Raw genomic sequence first — 22,685 nt, forward strand, 5'->3', positions numbered from 1 at the left:
CTAGAACAGTGAAGCTGGTGGACTAACAACACAGCCACCTCCCAGGCTCAGATCCAGGCCTTTGAGTTGGTTCACCCCAGCTTCTACCTCATTTATGAACTGCTGGAGTACATGAAATGGCTGCTTCTACAGAAAAATAAGCAGCAGAATCTCTATGACACAGGACAACAACAGATATACAAGAACCCCAGTTAAGATTCATAGTTATCAGAAGCTAGAGATCTTGAATGCACCAATGACTCATTGCAGGGAACATTGGCAAGTAAAGCTGTTTGGTAAAAAAAAGGGGGGGGGGTATACTGTTTAGTCACACCATTATACACCATACTTTCCACAGTGAGATGTTTTATTTTATGTTTCATTTCTTATGTTTTTCTCTCCTTTTTTGTTTTTATCATTTGTTTTTTTGGGGGTAAGACTGCAAAGGCAGAGGGTAGACGTTGGAAGAACAAAGAGATGAACAGGATTGGGATGCCTGGGTGAAATACACAAAAAAAATCAACATAAATTTTAGAATGTTAATTTTTCATTGGAATATATTTTATACACTATTTTCTGATCATAGTCCCCCTCTCCCAGCTTCTCCCAGCTCCTCTCCCCAGCCCCATCCATACAAATCCACACGGTTCTTTTCTTTCTCTCACTAGAAAATAATAGACATTAAAAATAAAATAAAATAAAACACAAAAAAGAAGACAAAGAAAACAGATGAATAAACAAAGAGAAGAAAAGGAGCCAAAGAAAAGGCATAAGAAACACTGATCAGAGAAGTACACACACATTTGCACACACAGAAGCTTTTCTGGCTTACACACGTGCATGCTGTCATACCCTGTGTGTTCACATGTGCTTCAGTACTGTTGTATTTAAAAGGCCTTGTTTTGTTGGTGGCCTCCCTCTTTACTGGCTCTTAAAAATCTTTTCCCTCTGGCTGAGAAACACCTAAAGAAATGTTCAACATCTTTAGTCATAAGGGAAATGCAACTCAAAACAACCCTGAGATTTCACCTCACATCAGTGAGAATGGCTAAGATCAAAAACTCAGGTGACAACAAATGCTGGGGAGGATGTGGAGAAAGAGGAACACTCCTCCATTGTTGGTGGGATTGCAGACTGGTACAACCATTCTGGAAATCAGTCTGGAGGTTCCTCAGAAAATTGGACATTGAACTGCCTGAGGATCCAGCTATACCTCTCTTGGGCGTATACCCAAAAGATGCCCCAACATATAAAAAAGTCACGTGCTCCACTATGTTCATCGCAGCCTTATTTATAATAGCCAGAAGCTGGAAAGAACCCAGATGCCCTTCAACAGAGGAATGGATACAGAAAATGTGGTACATCTACACAATGGAATATTACTCAGCTATCAAAAACAATGACTTTATGAAATTCGTAGGCAAATGGTGGGAACTGGAAAATATCATTCTGAGTGAGGTAACCCAATCACAGAAAGACACACATGGTATGCACTCATTGATAAGTGGCTATTAGCCCAAATGCTTGAATTACCCTAGATGCCTAGAACAAATGAAACTCAAGACGGTTGATCAAAATGTGAATGCTTCACTCCTTCTTTAAAAGGGGAACAAGAATACCCTTGGCAGGGAATAGAGAGGCAAAGATTAAAACAGACACAGAAGGAACACCCATTCAGAGCCTGCCCCACATGTGGCCCATACATATACAGCCATCCAATTAGACAAGATGGATGAAGCAAAGAAGTGCAGGCCGACAGGAGCCGGATGTAGATCTCTCCCGAGAGACACAGCCAGAATACAGCAAACACAGAGGCGTATGCCAGCAGCAAACCACTGAATTGAGAATAGGACCCCCGTTGAAGGAATCAGAGAAAGAACTGGAAGAGCTTGAAGGGGCTCGAGACCCCATATGTACAACAATGCCAAGCAACCAGAGCTTCCAGGGACTAAGCCACTACCTAAAGACTATACATGGACTGACCCTGCACTCTGACCTCATAGGTAGCAATGAATATCCTAGTAAGAGCACCAGTGGAAGGGGAAGCCCTGGGTTCTGCTAAGACTGAACCCCCAGTGAACTAGACTGTTGGGGGGAGGGCGGCAAGGGGGGGTTAGGATGGGGAGGGGAACACCCATAAAGAAGGGGAGGGGGAGGGGGATGTTTGCCCGGAAACGCAGGAAAGGGAATAACACTCGAAATGTATATAAGAAATACTCAAGTTAATAAAAAAAAAAAGTTTTCCCTCGTTGTCTACACAGTTCCTTGAGCCCAGAGGAGAGGGATTTGATAGAAACATCCCATTTAGGACTGAGTGTCCCAAGTTCTCTGAAAACTACACATTATTTAGTTGTAGGTCTCTCTATTTGTTTCCAATATACTGCAGGAGGAAGCTTCTCTGATGATGGCTGAGCAAATCTGATGGCACTGATGACTGAGTTTAGCAAAATGTTGTTAGTAGTCATTTTATTACTACATTACTTTAGCAGAAAAGTAATATTTAGTTTTCACCTAGGCCTATCAAATCTTGGTTCCTTGGACACCACAGCATTGTTAACCATGGATTTCATCTCAGAGAGTGGGCCTTAAATTCAATTAGACATTGGTTGGTTGTGTCCACAATTTTTGTGCCACTATTGCACCAGCATATCATGCAGGTAAGTCTTCACTGTAAGTTAAAGGTTGGTAGTGGAGTTGTTCCTTACTTTTCTTCTCTAGTAGGTTACAGAATACCTACCATTAAAACAAACTCTAGTCATTAGAGGTTAAGGTTCTGAGTGGGCACCACGCTAACTTCTCTCTGTTCAATGAGCTATATGGGTGTTGTTTTCAGCAATAGGACCTTACCATCATTTGTTTTTGTTTTTGTTTTTGTTTTTGTTTTTTTTATTATTAACTTGAGTATTTCTTATATACATTTCAAGTGTTATTCCCTTTCCCGGTTTCCGGGCAAAATCCCCCTCCCCCCTCCCCTTCCTTATGGGTGTTCCCCTCCCAACCCTCCCCCCATTGCCGCCCTCCCCCCATGGCTAAGATCAAAAACTCAGGTGACAGCAGATGCTGGCGAGGATGTGGAGAAAGAGGAACACTCCTCCATTGTTGGTGGGATTGCAGACTGGTAAAACCATTCTGGAAATCAGTCTGGAGGTTCCTCAGAAAATTGGACATTGAACTGCCTGAGGATCCAGCTATACCTCTCTTGGGCATATACCCAAAAGATGCCTCAACATATAAAAGAGACACGTGCTCCACTATGTTCATCGCAGCCTTATTTATAATAGCCAGAAAATGGAAAGAACCGAGATGCCCTTCAACAGAGGAATGGATACAGAAAATGTGGTACATCTACACAATGGAATATTACTCAGCCATCAAAAACAACGAGTCTATGAAATTCGTAGGCAAATGGTTGGAACTGGAAAATATCATCCTGAGTGAGCTAACCCAATCACAGAAAGACATCATTTGTTTTTAAAGAAACAAAAGCCTTTGTACTAGCTTGGAGTGTTTGGGGGCTTCTATGAGGCCCCTTTGGGCTATAGTTCAGTTAGACATAACCCATTTCTGGCACTGAAGGTTTTATTTGGTGGTGAGGGTTATCTAGTTGGGGCTTTGTCGTCTTGCATTATTTGATGTCTTCATTTAAATTTTAACACACACACGCACACGCGCACACACACACACACACACACATGCGCGCGCGCACACACACACACACACACACACACACACACACACACACACACACACACACAGAGCACATTCCACTAGAGTAGGTTTTCATAGAACTCCTCAAATGACCCTCAGCTGTCCTTCCCATATTCCATATCTTGCTCACATTTTCCTCCCTCTCTCTGTTCCATCTACCTATTCCAGTCTCTCTCACCCTCATCCATCCATAACTATATACTTTGTTTCCCATTCTTTGTGAAACCCACCCCTTCCCTGTGTCCTCATCTTACTTTATATCTAACCTCAGTGGCTATATGAATTGTAACCTGCTTATCAAAGACTTGACAGATAACATGATATAAGTGAATATATATATATATATATATCATTTTTGTCTTTAGCTGTTGAGTTACCACACTAGAGATAATGATTTTTCTAGCTGCATCCATTTGCCTGTACATTTCATGATTTCATTTTTAAATAGCTGAATAATGTTCCATTGTGTAAATATACCACATTTTCTTTGTATAATCATCCATTGACAGTCAGCTAGACTGAATTCTAGTTCTAACTGAATTCTGGTTATTGTCAATAGAGCATCAGAGAACATAGTTGAGCAAGTGTCTTTGTAATAGGATGTAGAATCCTTTGAGTCTATGTCCAAATGAGGCATAGCTGGATCTTGAGGTAGATCTATCGCCATCCTCCTGAGGAACCAGCCCACTGATTTCCATAGTAGCTATACATGTTTTCACTCCCATCAGAGATGGAGAATGTTCTCCTTACCCCATATCCTCATTAACATGGCCTGCCACTAGTTTTAAATGATCATGGCTGTTCTTATTGGTCTAAGATGAAATCTCAAAGTAGTCTTGATTGGCATCTCCCTAATGACTATGTATATTGAACATTGCTTTGTTTCTCAACCATTTATATTTCATCTTTTCACAACACTATTTTTAGATCTGTATCCCATTTTTGATTGGGTTATTTGTTTTTTTGATGTTCACATTTTGTAGTCCATATATATATATATATATATATATATATATATATGACATATAATATATGTATATCACATATATTAAATGTGTATATATTGGGTATATATAATCTATAATATGATAAGTATATCACATATATTGGTGTGTAATTGCTGAAATACTTCCCCATTCTGTAGCATACTGCTTTGTTGGCGTGATGGTGTCTGTCACCATTCAGATCTTCTCAGTTTCACAAGGTCCCACTTATTACTTGCTTTAAATGTTGGCATTATTGGTATCTGTTTAGCAGTCTTTTCCTGTCCCAATGACTATCCCTCACTTAGTCTTCTATCAGATTCCGTATATCTGGCTTTATGTTCCAGTTCTTGATCCATTTTGAATTGAGTTTTTTGCAAGGTGATAAATGTAAATATATTTGCTTTTCCTCTACATGCAAACATCCTGTTTGATCAGTACCAGTTGTTTGAGATGGTGCCTTTTTTCCAGTGTGTATGTTTGGATTGTTTATAATAAAAAATTCATAAGTGCGTGGGCTTATGTCTAGATCTTCCACTTGACTCCATGGATTGATGTCTTTTTATGCCATGACCATTGTTACTGTAGTACAATATGACATCGGGGGTGGGGGGACTTCCAGCACTTTTGTTGTTGTTGTTGTTGTTTTGGGTTTTTTTTTTGTTTGCTTTTTAATTTTTACTCCTTTTAGCAATTGTTTTCAGCAATCCTGTTTTTTTTTAATGTTTCCATATATAGCTTAAAATTTTCCTTGCAATGCCTATGTAGAATTGGTGGGAATTGCATTAAATCTGTATATCGCTTTTGATAGAATGAGTTTTCATTGCATTAGTACCATTGATTTATGAGCACGGACTATCTTTCTGGCCTATATTTTCCTAAATTTCATTCTTCAGTGTCATAAAGATTTTATTATGCTAGTCCTTCACTTGGTTGATTGGAGTTATCTCAAGATATTTTTTGAGAATATAATGAAAGGTGTTCTTTCCCTGATTTCTTTCTCAATCTATTTGTCATTTATGTATAAGAGGGCTTTGTACACTAAGTTTGTGCTCGATTACTTTGATGAAAGTATTTATCAGCTCTAGAAATTTTCTAGTGCATTTTTATGGTCTTTTATATATAAAATCATGTTGTCTACAGAGAACAATGATTTGATTTCTTCCTTTATTACAGATATCTCATTGATCTCCCTCACTTGTCTTATTGTTCTGGCTAAGACTTAAAGTTCTATAGTGAATAGGTATGAAGAGAATAGACAACTTTGTTTCATCCTGGTTTTAGCAGAAAAGTTTTGAGGTTTTCTCCATTTAGTTAATAATGACAGTGGCCTTATCGTTGTGAGTATTTATTATATTGAGGTATATTCCTTGTGTTCCAAGACTCTTCAAAGTTTTTCAGTTTTCTGAGTCAGGGTTTCTCTATGTAACCTTGGCGATCCTGGACCAGGTTGGCTCAAATTTAGAGATCCATCTGCCTCTGCTTCCTGAGTGCTGACATAAAGGCAAGCATCGCCACTGCCCAACTGCCTATTCAGAATTTTTATTATGAAGGAGTGTTAGATTTTGTTGAAATCTAATGAAATGATTATTTGGTTTTGTCTTTCAGTCTGTGTTCTTGGTAGACTATATTAATTGATCTGAGTGTGTTGAACCATCCACAGACCACTGGAACAAAGCCTATTTGATCATTTTGGATTACCTTTGTAATGTGTTCTTGTATTTTATTGCAAATATTGAATATCCATATTTATAAGAGAAATGAAATTTTCTTTCTTTATTGGGTCTTTACAGGATTTAGGTATAAGGATTACTGTGGCATCATAAAAAGAATTTGTCTCTATTCTTTCTGTTTCTATTTCATGAAATAATCTGAAGACAATTAGTGTTAATTCTTCTTTGAATGTCTGATAGAATTCTCTACTAACACCCTCTGGTCCTGGGCTTTTTTCATGATAAGAGACTTAATTATTGTAGATATGTTTAAAATGATTATTTGATCTTGATTTAATCTTGGTAGATGGTACATATCGAGAATGGATGAGTTAGAGAAAGGAGTGAAGGAGCTGAAGGGGTTTGCAACGCTATAGGAAGAACAACAATATCAACCAACCAGACCCCCCCCCCAGTGCTCCCAGGGACTAAACCACCAACCAAAGAGTACACATGGAGCGACCCATGGCTCCAGCCGAATATGTAGCAGAGAATGGCCTTGTCGGGCATCAATGGGAGGAGAGGCCCTTGGTCCAGTGAAGAGTTGATGCCTCAGTGTAGGGAAATGCCAGGGCAGGGAGGCAGGAGAGAGTGGGAAGGTGGGTATGGGAGTACCCTCATAGAAGGAGGGGGGATGGGATAGAGGTATTCTGGAGGGGAAACCAGGAAAGGGGATAACATTTAAAATGTAAAGAAAAAGATATCCAATAAAAGAAAAGAAAAAGATCCCATTTCTTTTATGTTTTCCAATTTGATGGATTACAGATTTTTAATTATGTACATATGATGCTCTGGATTCCTTCAGTTTCTGTTGTTATTATTTCAAATTTTATCTTGATATTCTTCTGTCGATTAATTAATTAATTTAATTTGGCCATCTTATTACTTTTCTCATGAACAGACTTTTTATTCAATTGATTCTTTGTATTGTTTGTTTTTGTTCTTATTTTATTCATTCTAGCCCTGAGTCTATTTGTTGCTGTACATTCCTTTAAGGTATTCTTTCTTTCTTTTTTTTTTTGTTCTAGAACTTTCAGGTATGCCACTATGTTACTAACATGAGATAGTTTTATTTTTATAGGCATTTAGAATGTTATGAACTTGCACTTACCTTTATTGTGTTCCATACTTTTGGGTATGTTTCTTTGAATTTCATAAAATTCTAGTAATTTTTATTACTTTCTTAATTTCTGTCATGATCCATTTTTCATTCAATAGTAAGTTTTTCAGTTACCTGAGTTGTAAATTTTCTGTTGTTTTTGTTGTTTTTAATATCCAGCTTTAATCTGTGGTGGTTAGGTAGGATACAAGGCATTATTTCAATCTTCTCTTATCTATTGAGAGAGTCTTGATTTAGGTCCAAATATGTGAAATGACTTTAAATATCTGCTAGGTCCATATGTTTTCTGATGTTACTTAGCTCCAGCATTTCTCTGCTTAGTTCTTGCCTGGATAACCTGTCTATTGGTATCTATGATGGCAAAGGGTATTTTACCATCTTAAATTCAGCAGAAGGATGGATCTTATTTTCCAATCCAAACAGTTATTCTTTGTTTTTGTTTTTTATAAAGCAGATACCAAAGCTAACAATGTTAATATATATCAATGAGAAATGTTTGTTGACTCCTTTTATTTTGTTGTTATGGTATAGGATTGTTTTGCTCTTTGGTTTGCTGGTCTGGTATTACTTATTCCTTGTGTTTTCTTGGGTGTGGATACCCTCCTTAGGCTTACGTTTTGTTTTGTTTTATTTTGTTTTGTTTTTCTAGCACCTTCTATAGAGCTGGATTTGTGGTTAGGTACTGCTTAAGTTTGGTTGCATCATTGTTTTTCTTTCTCTATCTATGGTGATTGAAAGTTTTTCCGGGTGTGGTCGTCTGAGCTGGCATCAGTTTTCTCTTAGGTTTATAGAACATCCATCTAGGCTCTTCTGCATTTTAGATTCTTGACAGAGAAATCAGGTGATATATTAATGGGTTTATTATAAATGGGATTTGGTCTTTTCCCCTTGCAACTTTTAATATTCATACATTTAGCATTCTCAGTTTTATGTGTTGTGGAAAATTTCTTTATCTATTAAGTGTATTTAGTGTTTTGTACAGTTCTTGAACATTGGAAGGCATCTGCTTATTTAGGTTAGAAAAAAGTTTCCTCCATATATTTTTAAAAAATAATTTCCATACCTTGGACCTGAGTGTCTTCTCCTTCCTCTATTTCTACTATTTGAAGATTTTCTCTTCGCCATGTCCCAGATTCCTATAACTTTTGTGCATTTTTTTAGATTTAAATTTTTCTTTGAAGTATCCCCTCTTCTGGTGTGTCTTTAATACCTGATATTCTCTTTTCCATCTCTTGTACTCTAGATGAACCTTACCTCTGAGGTTTTGGGTTTTTTTTTTTTTTTACTTGACTTGACCTCACTTTCCTTCCTTTTAGCTTTCCTTTAGTGATTGTTTTTATTTTTATCTTTTGCATTATTTTATCATTTAATTCCTCTTTTTGTGTTTTCACAGACTTCATTAATGGATTTATTTATTCATGTCTTCTTTGAGGTCCTTCAGCATGCTCATAACTATTCTGAAGTCTTTATCTTGTGCTTCAGCTATATTGTATTTCTCAGGGCTACTGTTGTAGGGTTTCTGTGTTATGGTGTAGACATATTGCCATGGGTGTTAATGATTATGTTTTTGTCTTTGTTCCTGGGAATCTGAGTTAAGGTTGGTTATGATTGTAGGTGCTGATATCTGTTCGTGTCTTTGTTGGGTAGGTATTGCTTTCCTTGGTTTCTGTTGCCCTCACTTGATCTTTGGAGCATGTGATGGCTGTGCGTTGCCCAATAGGGAATGCTTCTGATCCTCTTCCAGGTGTTGCCATAGGGTGTGCCATGTGGAATGTTTCTTAGGTTATTGGCAGCCTACATGAAAGAACAGCAAATGGTTACAAAGGGGCAGGGAATTGAATGTATCTACAGGGTTGGGGAAATTTGTGTCTTCCATGAAATGAAACAGAGTTCCCAAGGAGTGAAAGCAAATAGGGAGGACAGGCTCCCTCAAATGGTATGCTACAAGTCTAATGATAGACATGGTAATTTGCAATAAAGAACAATAAGTGGTATGAAGATCTCTTTCCCAGGCCAAAGTGACCAGTGTGTTCCCAGGTAGAGAGTACTTGTGGGTATTGGCAGTTGACACAAAGAGTTGGAGTGTTGAGGGGAAGGCTGGAACTACAAGGTCCTCTCTGCTATGCTTTTTTGTCTATAGAGAAACTACAATATTTTTGAGGAAAATATTTGCTTATACATTTTACTTAATTTTAAATCTTACTGTGGCTTATACTGTTCATATTATATCCATATCCAAAATTTCTTTCAGTATGTGTTATAACTCTTTATTCTGCTAGTTTTCAGTAAGACAAAAATGTTCATATTTAAAAGTACAGCTTTTTATTTCTGTGTTATAATAATAAAATGGATATTTATTTTTAAAACTACAGAAAATTATTCTAAGAATTTTTTTATTTTCCTTATGATGTGGACCTCAGAATTTCTTAAGGAATGTTTTAATGTTTTAATCCTACAAAAACTCCCCTTATTTCAGATAGTCACCTATTGTAACAACATTATTTATGGAATAAACTTAACAGATTTAAGGATGTGCTTAATGTGTGCTTAGTGTGCTTAGTGTGGTGTGGTGTGTGTGTGTGTGTGTGTGTGTGTGTGTGTGTGTGTGTGTGTGTTATAGAGAGCTGGGTTCAGCTCTTAACCTTCCTAATGTGTTGTATTGATGTCTATATGCTCATGGTTCAAAAACCCATTGCTTAACTATAATAACTTTATACTGTATTGAAATGTTCACTAGATATTTTATGGTTCTTACTCATGGTTCTCAGATTAAGAAATTTTCCTCAACATAGTAAAAATTCAGTTATATGTTTATTATAGCCTTATTGAACTCTCATTGAACTCTAATAAATGCATGTTAAAAGAAAAATTCAATGAACTAAGCATATCTGCATGGCTGCCATCCAAGCAAAGATAGCAAATTACTTTTAATGACTTCTGAGAGCATCCATGGTCAATCAGCAAGCAGGAGCAAGGGGGTAAGGGGGAGTTATCTCAGGTAGCTAAAAGTACAAGACTTTCTTAGATAATCTCTCTGAAGATGATATCAGACTGCTTGTCATATTCAGAGCCTCTTTTCAATTGTTCAATCTGTTTTTCATTGTCCACAAAGATGAATTATCCATCTGGATTAGCCCAGATGCACTGTTGGCCTATGTTTATCATGGACCCTTCCCATAAGCCTTTACTTTGGGAGATGTATGGATTCCTGTAAAGGCACTTCAGGGTCGGGATTCAAACTCAGAGATGAGTCTCTTCCAAAGTAGCTGCTTATTGTTGCATTATAAATTTTGTAGAAATATTAGTTTGAGTAGGCAACTACCCAAAGCTGCTTTTACATAGCTTTCATTTAACAATCAAGGGAAACACAAGTGTACTTACTGAGCACAATAACCTCCCAGCAAGTGCTCTGGTTGCTCTTTCCTTCTCGCTTGGTGCTGATATGAGTTTATTCTGGAGCCAGTCAAGTCCTTACTTCTTGTGTAGGTTATCAACATCATCAGGACAAGTTCAAGGCGATCTTTAGTTCTGCATACTGTGAACTATCTTGTGTACATTGTCTGAAAAGGCCTGAAATGGTGTGGCAGATCTGTGTCTTCCCAGAGGAACTAGAATCAAATCAAGAGCTGCAGACTTTGACTCAAATTCACAACTGCCCTCTGCTGGCATTATGATGTATCCTCTTCCTCATGATTTGATTCTAGGATTACAGATTCATGCCTCACAGAGCTTCCCGAATTCAACTCTGACTTCCACTAGGGATTGTCTAAACTATAAAAACAATGATTCCTGAAGGTAACCAGAGTTGCTCTATTTTTCCCTTTGGTCTAATGAGCTTCAGCAATATCAGTAAGTTAGAAGCCACTTCAGGGTAATAATGATGCTGAGAAAGAAAGTTCAAATGATTATTTTCTACTTACTTATGTTACGAAGTCTAAGGCTTAGCTGTGCTGCCCCCTGGTGGAAAAATGTGATCTTGCAAGTCCCGAAGGGTAAGCAACTGTGCTCCATTAATAGATGTATCTGACAAATTTCAAAAAGTCTCTGAGGCTTTGTATCCATGAATGTTTATAATAGTGTGGCGTCAATTATATTATCTTATTGCCAAATTAATTTTCAGATATGTACTCTATGGTAAATAACCGAATTCTAATAAAGATTTGTTCCTTAAATACAACTGATGCAAAGCATGCTGGACAGAAGATTATATAATAACACTGTACAAAGAGAGATTGAAAGCAAGCATCTAGAAGTGAGCAGCCATCTGATGGCCAATTTCCATGACACGGAGTATATATGAGATCGAACGAATTCCTTTCATCCACCAAATGAGGATGCCCTTTTCATAGTTTTTCTACCTGCACAGGTCCTGAATGTATCCAGCTGGCCACTTATACAGAAAGAATGTCTTACTGGAACTATGGCACCTCTTCAAGCCTCCTTGCTCTGAAGGTTCTGTGTTTCCACTGTTATGTGGAGTTTAGGCCCAGACATCAAAGATGTAAAGTCTTCTTGCTGCCCTGCTGTCCTGAAGCTTACTTACTGTTTGCCTAGACCTCTAGACCTGCCTGGGGTTTAGCTGAACCGTAGAGTGTCTTTGCTTGGTTCTGGCTGAACCACACCACTTCTAATAGAGTATGAACCCCCCACATCTGTCTTTTTTTGCTAGTTTCTCTCAGCCATTTTCTCATATCTTATAGTCGTTCTCATCTTTCCTACTGTTAGTGATTCATACAGAAAAATTCCTTGGTCTAACAGCCTCTACAATTTCTATATCCTGATTGAACCCACTGCAGAGACACTGAGACCCATCGCTCTGCAGACTCTACTGCAAAAACCCAGTGGGTCCATATTTAAATTATCTCATTAACTTACTGCTTTTAATAAAATTTAAATGTATTGAAAATATCATGCAACATTTTGCAAATGATAAGAATTTTCAATTGTATTATCTCAGAAAGCCCTATCCAAGCATTAGGTGGAACTAAATCTTGGAAGTCCTGGAAGAGGGGGAGGAAGTATTGAAGGAGTCAGAGGAATCAAGTATAACAGAAGCTGACCCAAAGAATCAACTAGACATGGTTCATAGGGTTCACAGAGACTGAAATGACAACAGCCTGCATGGGACTGTACTAGGTTTTCTGCACACATGTTGGGTTGTTTAGCTTGGGATGTTTGTGGAACTCCTAAGAGTGGGAAAGAATAAGTCTCTGACTTATTTTCCTGCCCTTGCAATCCTTCCTCTTCCTGGGTGGCTTCATCCAGTCTTGTTATGAGGGTTTTTTCCTATGCTATAGCATCTTCTTATGCTGTGCTTAGTTGATATCACTGGGAGGCCTGCTCTTTTCTGAGGGGAAATGGAGGAGCATCTTTCCCTCTGGGAAGAGGGGAGATGGGAGAAGAGAACTGGGAGGAGTGGAAGTTGGGGAGAGTGTGGTTGTGATGTACTGAAAAAGAAAAAAACCTTTAAGCTAAACCAATGCAGTATTCATTGTCATTGTGGATTTTGTTTCTGTCCTTAAAAGTCAGGACAAGGCGCTAGATGCCTTCCTATTTAGCATACGAATGAGAAGTTTCCATCTTATTTTCTCAACTGTATACGTTAATGTAAAAAATAGCATGCCAAATATGTAACTCATTACTGCCCTCTTGTGGTACGGTATCTCTCAGAGCTACACTTTGTAAACATTATAAACATGTTTATACTTTGTAAACATTGCTGCACTACTAAAGGTTTAGTTCATTACAGCAAATTTCTCCCCAAAAGAAACTCTGTATAACACTGAATGGTGACCACAATGACCCACAGGGAATATTTTTGCTTGTCCCATCTTTCAATTTTTTTCTCTCATTCCATTATAATGTACTTAAAATTATTAGAGTAAGACCTGTGTAGATTCATTAAAAAATAGAAGTACATGTTCTTTCTTGCTAAAAATTAGATTTTATTATTCTATTCTTCTGTAAAAATAATTACTAAGATCATTTATACATGGCATACATACTAAGATCATTTATACATGGCATACATGACATTTACATTATTAACTTTTAATACTTTTGGTTTTTAGACAAATACAAACAACATACTTTTACTATAAGTTGATAAAGAGGGGTTTTCTTTGTAACACATCAGAGGTAGATAAACTTGATTAGGAAAAATGTAAAATTTAAAATATTGAATATATCTCAAATTTATGATAATATTAACAATAAGAAAATCATATTAATGTTTTCCTATCCATTAGACAATATGCATCAAGCTGACAGTTTCCAGATATTCTGCCTGTAAACCGGTGCCCAGGTTAAAGGTCATGTTCTCTGGGCTCACACAATCTTTGTCTTTCTAGTTTTCTCACGTGAGGTAGCCTATTTTTTTCAACTATATATTATATGCTAGTGAAAAAATGACTTGTAATTTATCGATCATAATGACATATTCCTGCAACATTTGTGGTTAAAATTATCACTTAATTTTATATAGACAAATGTTGACATGGTATAGAGTCTCTCATATGTATAGACTCTCTCTCGCCAACCTTATGGACACCAGATTATCTCAACATTGATGCTAAGAAACAGTCCCAGAGGGTGGATTAGACAAAGCACTGCTGTTGCTTGTGGACCACTGTTGGACTGGAAAGGACAGTGCTTTGAGAATTTTTTCTTAAACGCACGACCTCTGTTCCCTTGAATAAAACAGGAAAAGAGACGACCATGTATCAAACCGCTGTTTCGGCCTCCCTGCTTCAAGGGGGACAAAACAGAGGGACAACAGACTTCATGTATGTTTACTACTGGGAACCAGAGCCCTGCCAGAATGTCACTCAGGGAAGGCAGAATACAGTCTAGGATAGAGGTCCCAGTCCGTGTTCTTCCGGGTGAGAAACAGTGAGGTCTGGTACAGGTTCTATGGTTCTCAAACTCCTGTATGCCTAAATACCACTGGGGACTTCGGGAAGTTTGGAACCGGGTCTACAGTCTGCACTGAGGCCAGTACAAGGCAGAGTCTGGTTTAGCTCCGAAAAAATGCCAAGGTATGGAGAGGCTAGAAGAAAGGCCCTCCATAGGAGATCTAGGCTGGGCTAGACCCTAACGGCGATCCTTGATGAAGGAGACAGTCCTTGTTTGTCCGAACTGTTTTATTCATGGCAGATGAAAATGTATACGTCTAACTCAGGGTAAACCAGAGATTACATATCTTTTGCAGTAAGGGAAGTTCATCGGCTAAACACTCCGGACCTGTCTAGATACCTCATTAGCATGGAGAACTCTAGATTTTATGAGATTGACCAGTTGCTATTGTCCTCTTAGTGAGGTGTTGTGGTCATATGTTCCAGGACAAGTAGTCTGGCTGGGAGCAGATTCTAATGCTTACCATTCTTACTTATGAAATTTACCAGGACTTTTGAATCTGCTTCTAACTTGCCAGTTCTTCTGTCTGGTGGTATGGTTCCACTTGCGCCACAACCATGTGTTGGAGACTACATCAAGTCTCACAGGTGTCTTTTTACCTGGACACTTTTCAGATCTTCACTAACTCTGGTTCCTGTATGGAAATATGCGGGGTCTCTCAGTTAAATTGTTATGTTCAGAATATTTTTCATGGAATTTTTAACTAAGGTATAAGAAGTACAGATGTCCCTGTGCCATCTCCTTCTTGGGCATCACACACTCTCACTCAGTGTCTCAGCATCAAAATATCCACTGTGCAGAACAGCTTAGTAGCAGAAACAACAGCAGCAGCAGGAGCAGCAGCAGCAGCAGCAGCAGCAACAGCAGCAGCATAAGCATTAGTATTATTGGGTCATTTGTGTTCTGGAAACATCTGCCCAAATCTTTCCTGATTATCTTTCCTGCACACAGCCCTCTAAAGAGCTCAGACTCTAGGTCTATCTGTAAGGAATTTTCTGGCTTGGCTGGTTCATTGTGGAGTCTGGCTAAGGAATCAATGCAGATCAATTCAGATTCTACTGGGAAAAATCAATAAACATCAACAAGTTAATGGTACTATCAGAGATAAGCTTTATTTCTGTTCTGTGTACTTGTGAAGCTCAGGGAAACAGTTGACTTTCACCTTCTTCTTTGCCTAGAAGCAGATTCAGTGCCAGGAGGCCTCAGGTACTTAACATATTAAGGATCCCATTATCCATGCAACTATTTCAGGAGAGTGAGGAAGGCTGAGTGAAGAAGAGCATCATCTCAAAGCTGGTCCTGGGCCATTGTTCTTTGTTTCCTCAAAAACTGCAGGTCAGCTATAGTTTCCAGAGTTGTGGCAACAGCTTGAACATTCTGCAGACTCTTTCTCAGGACACTCAGAATGCTGAGGCTGGCGGAGGTAGAACCGAGGAAACCGGTGTGATATTAAAGAGCAGCTGCTTCCCAAGCCAGAAATATAGCAGGTAGAAACACAGCAAGCAGGAGCTGAAGGGACAGTGAGAGTCAGACATGAAGCAGGAGCCCGGGGACCTTGTTGGGGGCACTTGGGTGGACAGTTAGCAGAGAGCTGGCACTTCTGCTGGTGCTGCTGGGAGGACATCTTGGACAAACTTCAGTTGTCCTAAAGGGGAAAACATGCAAACATTTTAATATGCCAGTGAGTACAAATTGTTTTGCATTGATATTTTCTATGAAACCTGAACCTCTGCAATGAAATCTGTGAGTCTGGAAACTGTGTCATTATAACAGAGAAGCCCTGGTTTCCTGATGTAGAAGACCATCAGTGGGTAAGCCAGAATTAGGTAAGCCTTCTCCTCACTGTTCCAAGACTCTTACTTCAATTGCTTGAAGTACTCGGTGGTTTCACACACCTTTATTTAGCTTTTCTCCTATGCTGTACTTTGTGTATTTATCATACTTTAAGCCCAAGTAGATTATTACATCACCTTCCTCCACAATCTCTCATTCTTTTGTTTTGCTATGTCATAGGCTCTGGCTGAGTTCTATTCTTGAGTACCTGTCGGCTCATTTCCTCCAATAGTTTCTTCTCTATGACTTCAATCACCCTAATCTCTAGATAACATTTACCCTTTCTAGAATGACATTTTTGACTCATCTTCTTAATTTTCTGTGCCTGAACTTACCCATTAGCTGTTGCTCATTATCCATCATGGACTGGTCGGAACCATTTTGTTTGGCCATAGCCAAGCCATTTCTCCCTCACATGGCCATTAGATAGGTAAGAGGACTCACCTTATTCTCTTAAAATCAGGCAGGCAATGGAACTGAGGAGACCCTATGAGTGGAAGTCTTTTATACATCTACTGCTCCAAACTCAGAATGAGCCATGGATGATGTAAAAACTGTTTGCTGATCAGGTGGCTGTGATGACAACAACCCACATGCTAGTGGCTCTGTCATTTTGTCACTGTGTCACTCTGGGTCACTACCAGCTCATTATTAGTGTCTTCCAAGGGCATCTCTTCTCTCCACAAGCCTTGTTAATATTTCCATAAAGGGAAGAAGATCATAGTTTACAGAGATGTTTATAAGAAAGAAGCTTGGGGACTGAAGTTATACTTCCTGAAATAACCCAAAGCAAATGGGGCAGCAAATGGAAATCCACAGTTGCTAGTCCAGCTCAGGGTGCAGATAGGGAATTGTAGATTTCACCAAGTTTGGAACCAATAACAAGAGCATTTATGACACTAGTTGGAGCTCTGGAGATTTGATTTGGAAAACAAAAACACCTAGAACATTGAGCAATAAAGTGACAGACACTTCTGGAAAAGATATTGGTTACTGTTTCCACTGCACACAAACTAAGGTACCGAGAGACAGAAAGAAGAGATGCTCAAAGTCTGTGCAATGTTTGATCAAGAAATTCTGCACCCCAAATCCTGACTACAGACCTAGGCATTGTTTTGTATTCACAGACCTTCTTTCCAGTTTGCTTGTGTGCACTCTCTGCAATCTCCTTTCGCCTTGCCCTTATTTCTCCTTATTCCCACATGCCACTCCCAAACCTGTTTGTTTTGCTTAGCCCACTCTTTCAACCTTTCTTTTTTAACTAATAAACTTCTGCTTCTCTAGGCTGTCAGTACACAACAGACAGCATTTCAACCTTCAGTGAATTCACCCTACTATGTTTAATTGCTATCAAAATAAAAACAAAATTATAAAAGTATTTTGGCAGGTAGACATTATCATAAAACTAGCGTACCCTTCTCCCCTGAGATGGGCAAGGCTGCTGCTTCTGTGTAGTGATGCTATAAAGTGTAAAGTGCATCAACTTCCAACTCTATCTCCAAGGTCACTTACATCTATAACCCTCCTTGATGACTTCCTGTGCTATAGTAGAGAAGCAGCACCTTGTCTCTTGTGATGCCTTTCTCTAGTCCTTTCAGTGTATCTTGAACCTAGATTGTCTTATTTCTCCTGTATAATACCCCTATGGCATATCCAGTGTTCCATAACCCCATCTTTATTTTTCAACATATACCATTGTTCCTACATAGAAAATGTCAGTGGTGCCTCTTTATCCTCAGTACTTTTACAATACCTGTCATTCAATGAATTGATGAGAGCTTTGGTGAACTGAGGCCAAGGTGTTCCTTTCACTCTTTCAAAGAGCGAGAGCATCTAGGAGGCCAGATCAGCAACAAGAATTTGGGGCAGGTCTGAGAAGCTGTTGGCAGGTTGTCTCATTGGTATTGGTCAGCAGCAAGAACTTTGAAGGAGTTTGGTTCTAGCTGTGATGCTTTTCTTGGTATTCAGAGACATCTGGACCAGGTGAGCTCATAGATGTCTTCAAGTCTATTGTCATTTTTTAGTATCAGAGTTCCAGAAAGCTAACACACAGACCTCATACTATGTTTTTTTCTGATCTAGTTTTCTTTTGAACATAGAGCTGAAATAGGAGTAGTTATATGCTTCTTGTTAGGGGAGAGACAATAGCTGGTAGTAAGCACATACGGGTATAGAATATTTTAAGGGTAGTCACAGTGTGCAGAGGGAATTTCATATTGATATTTTGTTCATCTCCTTTATTAGAGAAGATCACTAACAGCTTCTTTTGCTGTATCAAACAATATTGTGTGTCTACCTAATACTTGCTGGATTTTGCCTGTCCTGGATAGGAGAGTGGTGAGTTAAGTGTAGTACCCCATATCCATAGATATAGACCAATTATGTTCCTTCTCTGCAATGATCCCCATTAAAACATTGCAAGTTATTTTAAACAATTGAAAAATAGTATTATTTTATACTGATCTAAGCTATCGATGAATTACTGATTCAACAATAGAAAACTCCACAAAAGTTTATTTTTATGGAGTTTAATGTTACTTTATTTATTTCTTGAAACAGCTTTTGAAGCATCACTTTAATCATAGTGATTTGCCTATATGGACAGAGTTTTATGATCCCAAATAATAAGCTCTTTTTCTTAATCATGGAAGAAATGAGGTAATTTGAGAAAGACAAAGAGAAATGAAATGTATTCTTAATCTCCTATCCATCAAGTAGTCTGCACAATAACTGGAAGTTTCTTATTGTCAATCACCTTATACCAATAAAAATATCTAAATCTTAAGAATATTAAATAATATTGGTGTGTGAGAAAGCATAGACAATTGCTGTAGACAAAAGACACATTTGTATGTTTTTAGACTCTCGAAGATTGATAAACTCCTTTCCCTGTGGTCAGTCATGCGTTGATTGGCCAGGTCTCTCCCTTGTGTTTTATACAAAAATAGAATTGATAAACATTTTTTGCAAAAGGAAAAAAAGAATATTAAATAATACAAGTATGATTCAAATCCTGGTGCCCCAATTACAAGAGCTGTGTTCTTCTAGCTTTTCTAGTATGTGAAGTCATGACGCTGATTCAGCACAGACTTAGACAGGTAAGCATTAAAGACCTCAGCATAGGGGAGGGCTGGGTGTGCCCCATAACAAAAACTACTTCTGGTGGAACTTCCACAAAAGATGAATTTAGGGAATTGCTTGGGGTTCATTTGGAGTGAAGGAGAAGCTGGCATTCGGGATTGAGGATAAGAAGAACCCAGGCACAGCACTGAGATGGGTATAAGCTTAGTCTGTCTAGGAAACAGGGATTATAATCATATTGGGAGCAGGAGAAAAAAACATGAGACCATCGGTGTGCAGATAGGAAGAAGTGCTTGGTGAGCTGTGCTGTATAGCTTTACCCTGGGCATTCTGGACTTCTGCCTTATATTCTTTGGAACTCTGTTGTGGAAGTTGTTCAGCCATCATCTCCTCTGATGGCCACTCCTCCCCCACCTTACCTCTGCCACTGCTTGTTGCCTCAACTTCACGGCTTTATGTGGAAGAGAAGCTGGGAAAGCATACACCTAGGTATCAGGATTTTGGTATCCGAGCCCCTCATATGTCATTTCGCATTTTTTGAGCAGTAAAAGGGCCAGGGCTAGAGAGATGGCTGAATGGTTGAGAACACTGGTTACTCTTCCAGAGGCCCTGAATTCAATTCCCAGCAACCACATGGTGGTTAATGACCATCTACTTAACAGGATGTGATGCCTTCGCTGTCATGCAGGTATACATGCAGAGAGACCACACACACATTAAAAAAAGAAAAGCCAATCTGTAACATGAGGTTAAAAATAGAAAACTTAAAAGTGATAATATGAGTAAATTTGATGAAGGAAAGTCTCAGAAATATGAGTTCTATTCTAAAATGCCATTAATTCTCAATTTTTAATTGTTTATGTTGTCTGGCAGTCTGCTGGTTTGATGTAAACCAGAGCTAGGTGTGTGAAGAGCTCTTTACTAATCAGCTTGTATGGAAAGGAGTTGGTTTTAGAAAGAAAGGAGAGTCTGTGCTGGGTCAAGGTCTGCTTGGCCACAGCTGGTCCATTCCCCAACCAACTCCACACTCATCTGCCTGTGCACTTCCTCACTACCCTGCCCGCCTAAGGACTCAGGAATGTTATAGATTCCTATCTGGCTTGGGTGTTTCTTTAATGGAAGGGTGAGGTACAACCCAGGCTAGCATCTGCATGCATGAGATTCTTATCAAGCTAATCCCTAAATGATGAAAGAGCAGAAACAAGCAGAACCATCCTTTAGCCTGAGCGGTGGGTCAGCCTTTGAAACTTCTAGCCTCCCACAGGCGAGAAGAACAGGAAGCACATGTGAAGCTTAGTGTGTGTCATTTTGGCACAAGATAACCATAATCTGTAATCAGTGTCTGGGACCCATGGGTCTCACAGAGAGTAGAAGGGACAAGATCTATTCAGCATCATCAGTTCCCATCACTTTTATGAAATTGACTTAAAATCAGTCACCTCCCACATCCTCACTTTTCTGTATAAAATACCTATATTCCACATTTTATTTTCCTCTTTTAACAGTGCAGAGTTGGGTTTATTGCCTATGAAAAATAGAATATTACAAAGTTCAAAATCAAATATATATATATATATATATATATATATATATATATATATATATATATATCAATTTCTAGGTTCCAGGGCACTAGGGCCACTCAAGAAAGGAACTGCCTGGCATAGGGAAGCTTTGCTTTCAGCCTTCACCCTGGCTCAGTAACAGATTAGGAATTCCACATCTGGTTGCTCATGAGCCATAGGAGGAAGTCATTTCAAATGCAGAGCCCTCATCCTCAGCTAAGACCTGTTAGAGTATAATCTCCGAAGAATTAGAAGTTAGTATATACATTCTTAAAATCCTTTCTGTATAATTCTTCCTGATTTGAAAAGTCTCCAGAGACTGCGCCACCTGGGGGATTCATCCCATTTACTGCCAACAAGCCCAGACAATATTGTGGATGGCAAGAAGTGCATGCTGACAGGAGCCCGATTTAGCTGTCTCCTGAGAGGCTTTGCCAGAGCCTGACAAATACAGAGGCAGATGCTCCCAACCAATCATTGAACTGAGAACAGGGTCCCCAATGGAGGAGTTAGAGAAAGGGCTGAAGTAGCTGAAGGAGTTTGCACCCCCATAAGAAGGACACAATATCAACCAACCAGACCCCCCATAGCTATCAAGGACTAAATCACCATCTCAAGAGAACACAGGAATGGATGGACTTATGGCTCCATCCACATATGCAGCAGAGGATGGCCTTCTCAGGCTTCAGTGGGAGGAGAGGCACTTGGTCCTGTCTAGGCTGGATGGCCCAAGTGTAGGGGAATGTCAGGGCAGGTAGGTGGGAGGGAGTAGGTGGGTGGGTGAGGGTTCACCCTCATAAAAGTAGGGGGTAGGGGGATAGTGGGTTTCTGGAGGGGAAACCGGAAAAGGGAATAACATTTAAAATGTGATTCTTAAAAGATGCAATAAAAGAAAAGAAAAGAAAAGAAAGAAAAGTCTCAGTGTCCCATACAGCAGGGACACAATCTTAGAACATCTGATGACATTTCTTCTATCACCTATTATGTTCCTCTGAGGTCCTTTGGAGAATTTCATGTATATTTAAAATATGTACAAAACTCAGGAATCTTCCAAACTGCTCATCCTCAGAGTCCTGAGCCAATACTAAGTGTGATTGTCTGATCAAGTTTTCATGCCTTGCAATGGGCTTTGATACTTCAATGAAAATGCTTTTGTTAGAACTCATTATGCCATTAAGGAAGCTCCCCAACCCTTTTCATCTCCTTTTTAAGTTTTTGTTGTTGTTTTGTCTGTTTCTTTGTTTTGGTTAGGATTTTTCCCCAATAGGTGTATATGAACAGATAGTAAAGAATATTGCTAATACCTTTAAAATGCAATTATGTGTAGTTCATTCTTACCAAAATTTTATTAACCAAGCTACTCACAAATAAAATACCTTATTTGCTTTGGTTATGTGCTTTTATGTTACAATGAGAACTAAATTTTCAAAGAAGTCATCTAAAAGTGTGGAGTTCTAATGTGAGCAGGATCAATACTAAACCCAAGGTCAACTGTTTATCAAACCAGCATTCGTGTTTAAGCCTGGATAAAGAAGCAGAGGGAACACAAATTAGCTGCTTACAGCACTTTCTCTGTTTAATGCCTGCAATTGGATCATTTTGCATCAAATTCAGGCTCCATATCTTATTAACTGTGAAACATAAACTTTCACTTCACTCTTGCATTACTTACTGATCTGTAAAGCAAAGATGACAATTATTTTTCTCCATAGAAATGTTATGAGAATTAAGTCAGCAGCATGTGTACGGTACTTAGAAAAGTTCTTGCTATCATCATCATTTATTATTA

General features: G+C 38.7%; 1 protein-coding gene across 2 annotated transcripts; it reads right to left on the reverse strand.

The window, feature by feature from the left end:
• Window positions 1–15,502: 15,502 nt before the first annotated feature.
• Lce7a (late cornified envelope 7A) lies at window positions 15,503–16,734 on the reverse strand. 2 transcript variants are annotated; one of them, XM_087614935.1, is made up of 2 exons: window positions 16,586–16,665; window positions 15,503–16,062 (listed from the first exon to the last, which is right to left on the reverse strand). In XM_087614935.1, exon 2 carries the CDS (start codon window positions 16,039–16,041, stop codon window positions 15,754–15,756), a length of 288 nt encoding a protein of 95 aa, XP_087471061.1. In that variant the 5' UTR covers window positions 16,042–16,062; window positions 16,586–16,665; the 3' UTR covers window positions 15,503–15,753.
• Between the last annotated feature and the right edge of the window lie 5,951 nt (window positions 16,735–22,685).

This window comes from Rattus norvegicus, chromosome 2, assembly GCF_021556685.1.
Source record: "Rattus norvegicus strain SHRSP/BbbUtx chromosome 2, alternate assembly SHRSP_T2T, whole genome shotgun sequence".
NCBI lineage: Eukaryota > Metazoa > Chordata > Mammalia > Rodentia > Muridae > Rattus > Rattus norvegicus.

Coding starts and splice junctions, on each gene's coding strand:
- Lce7a (XM_087614935.1), bottom strand. CDS start 16,041: ATGTCCTCCCAGCAGCACCAGCAGAAGTGCCAGCTCTCTGCTAACTGT.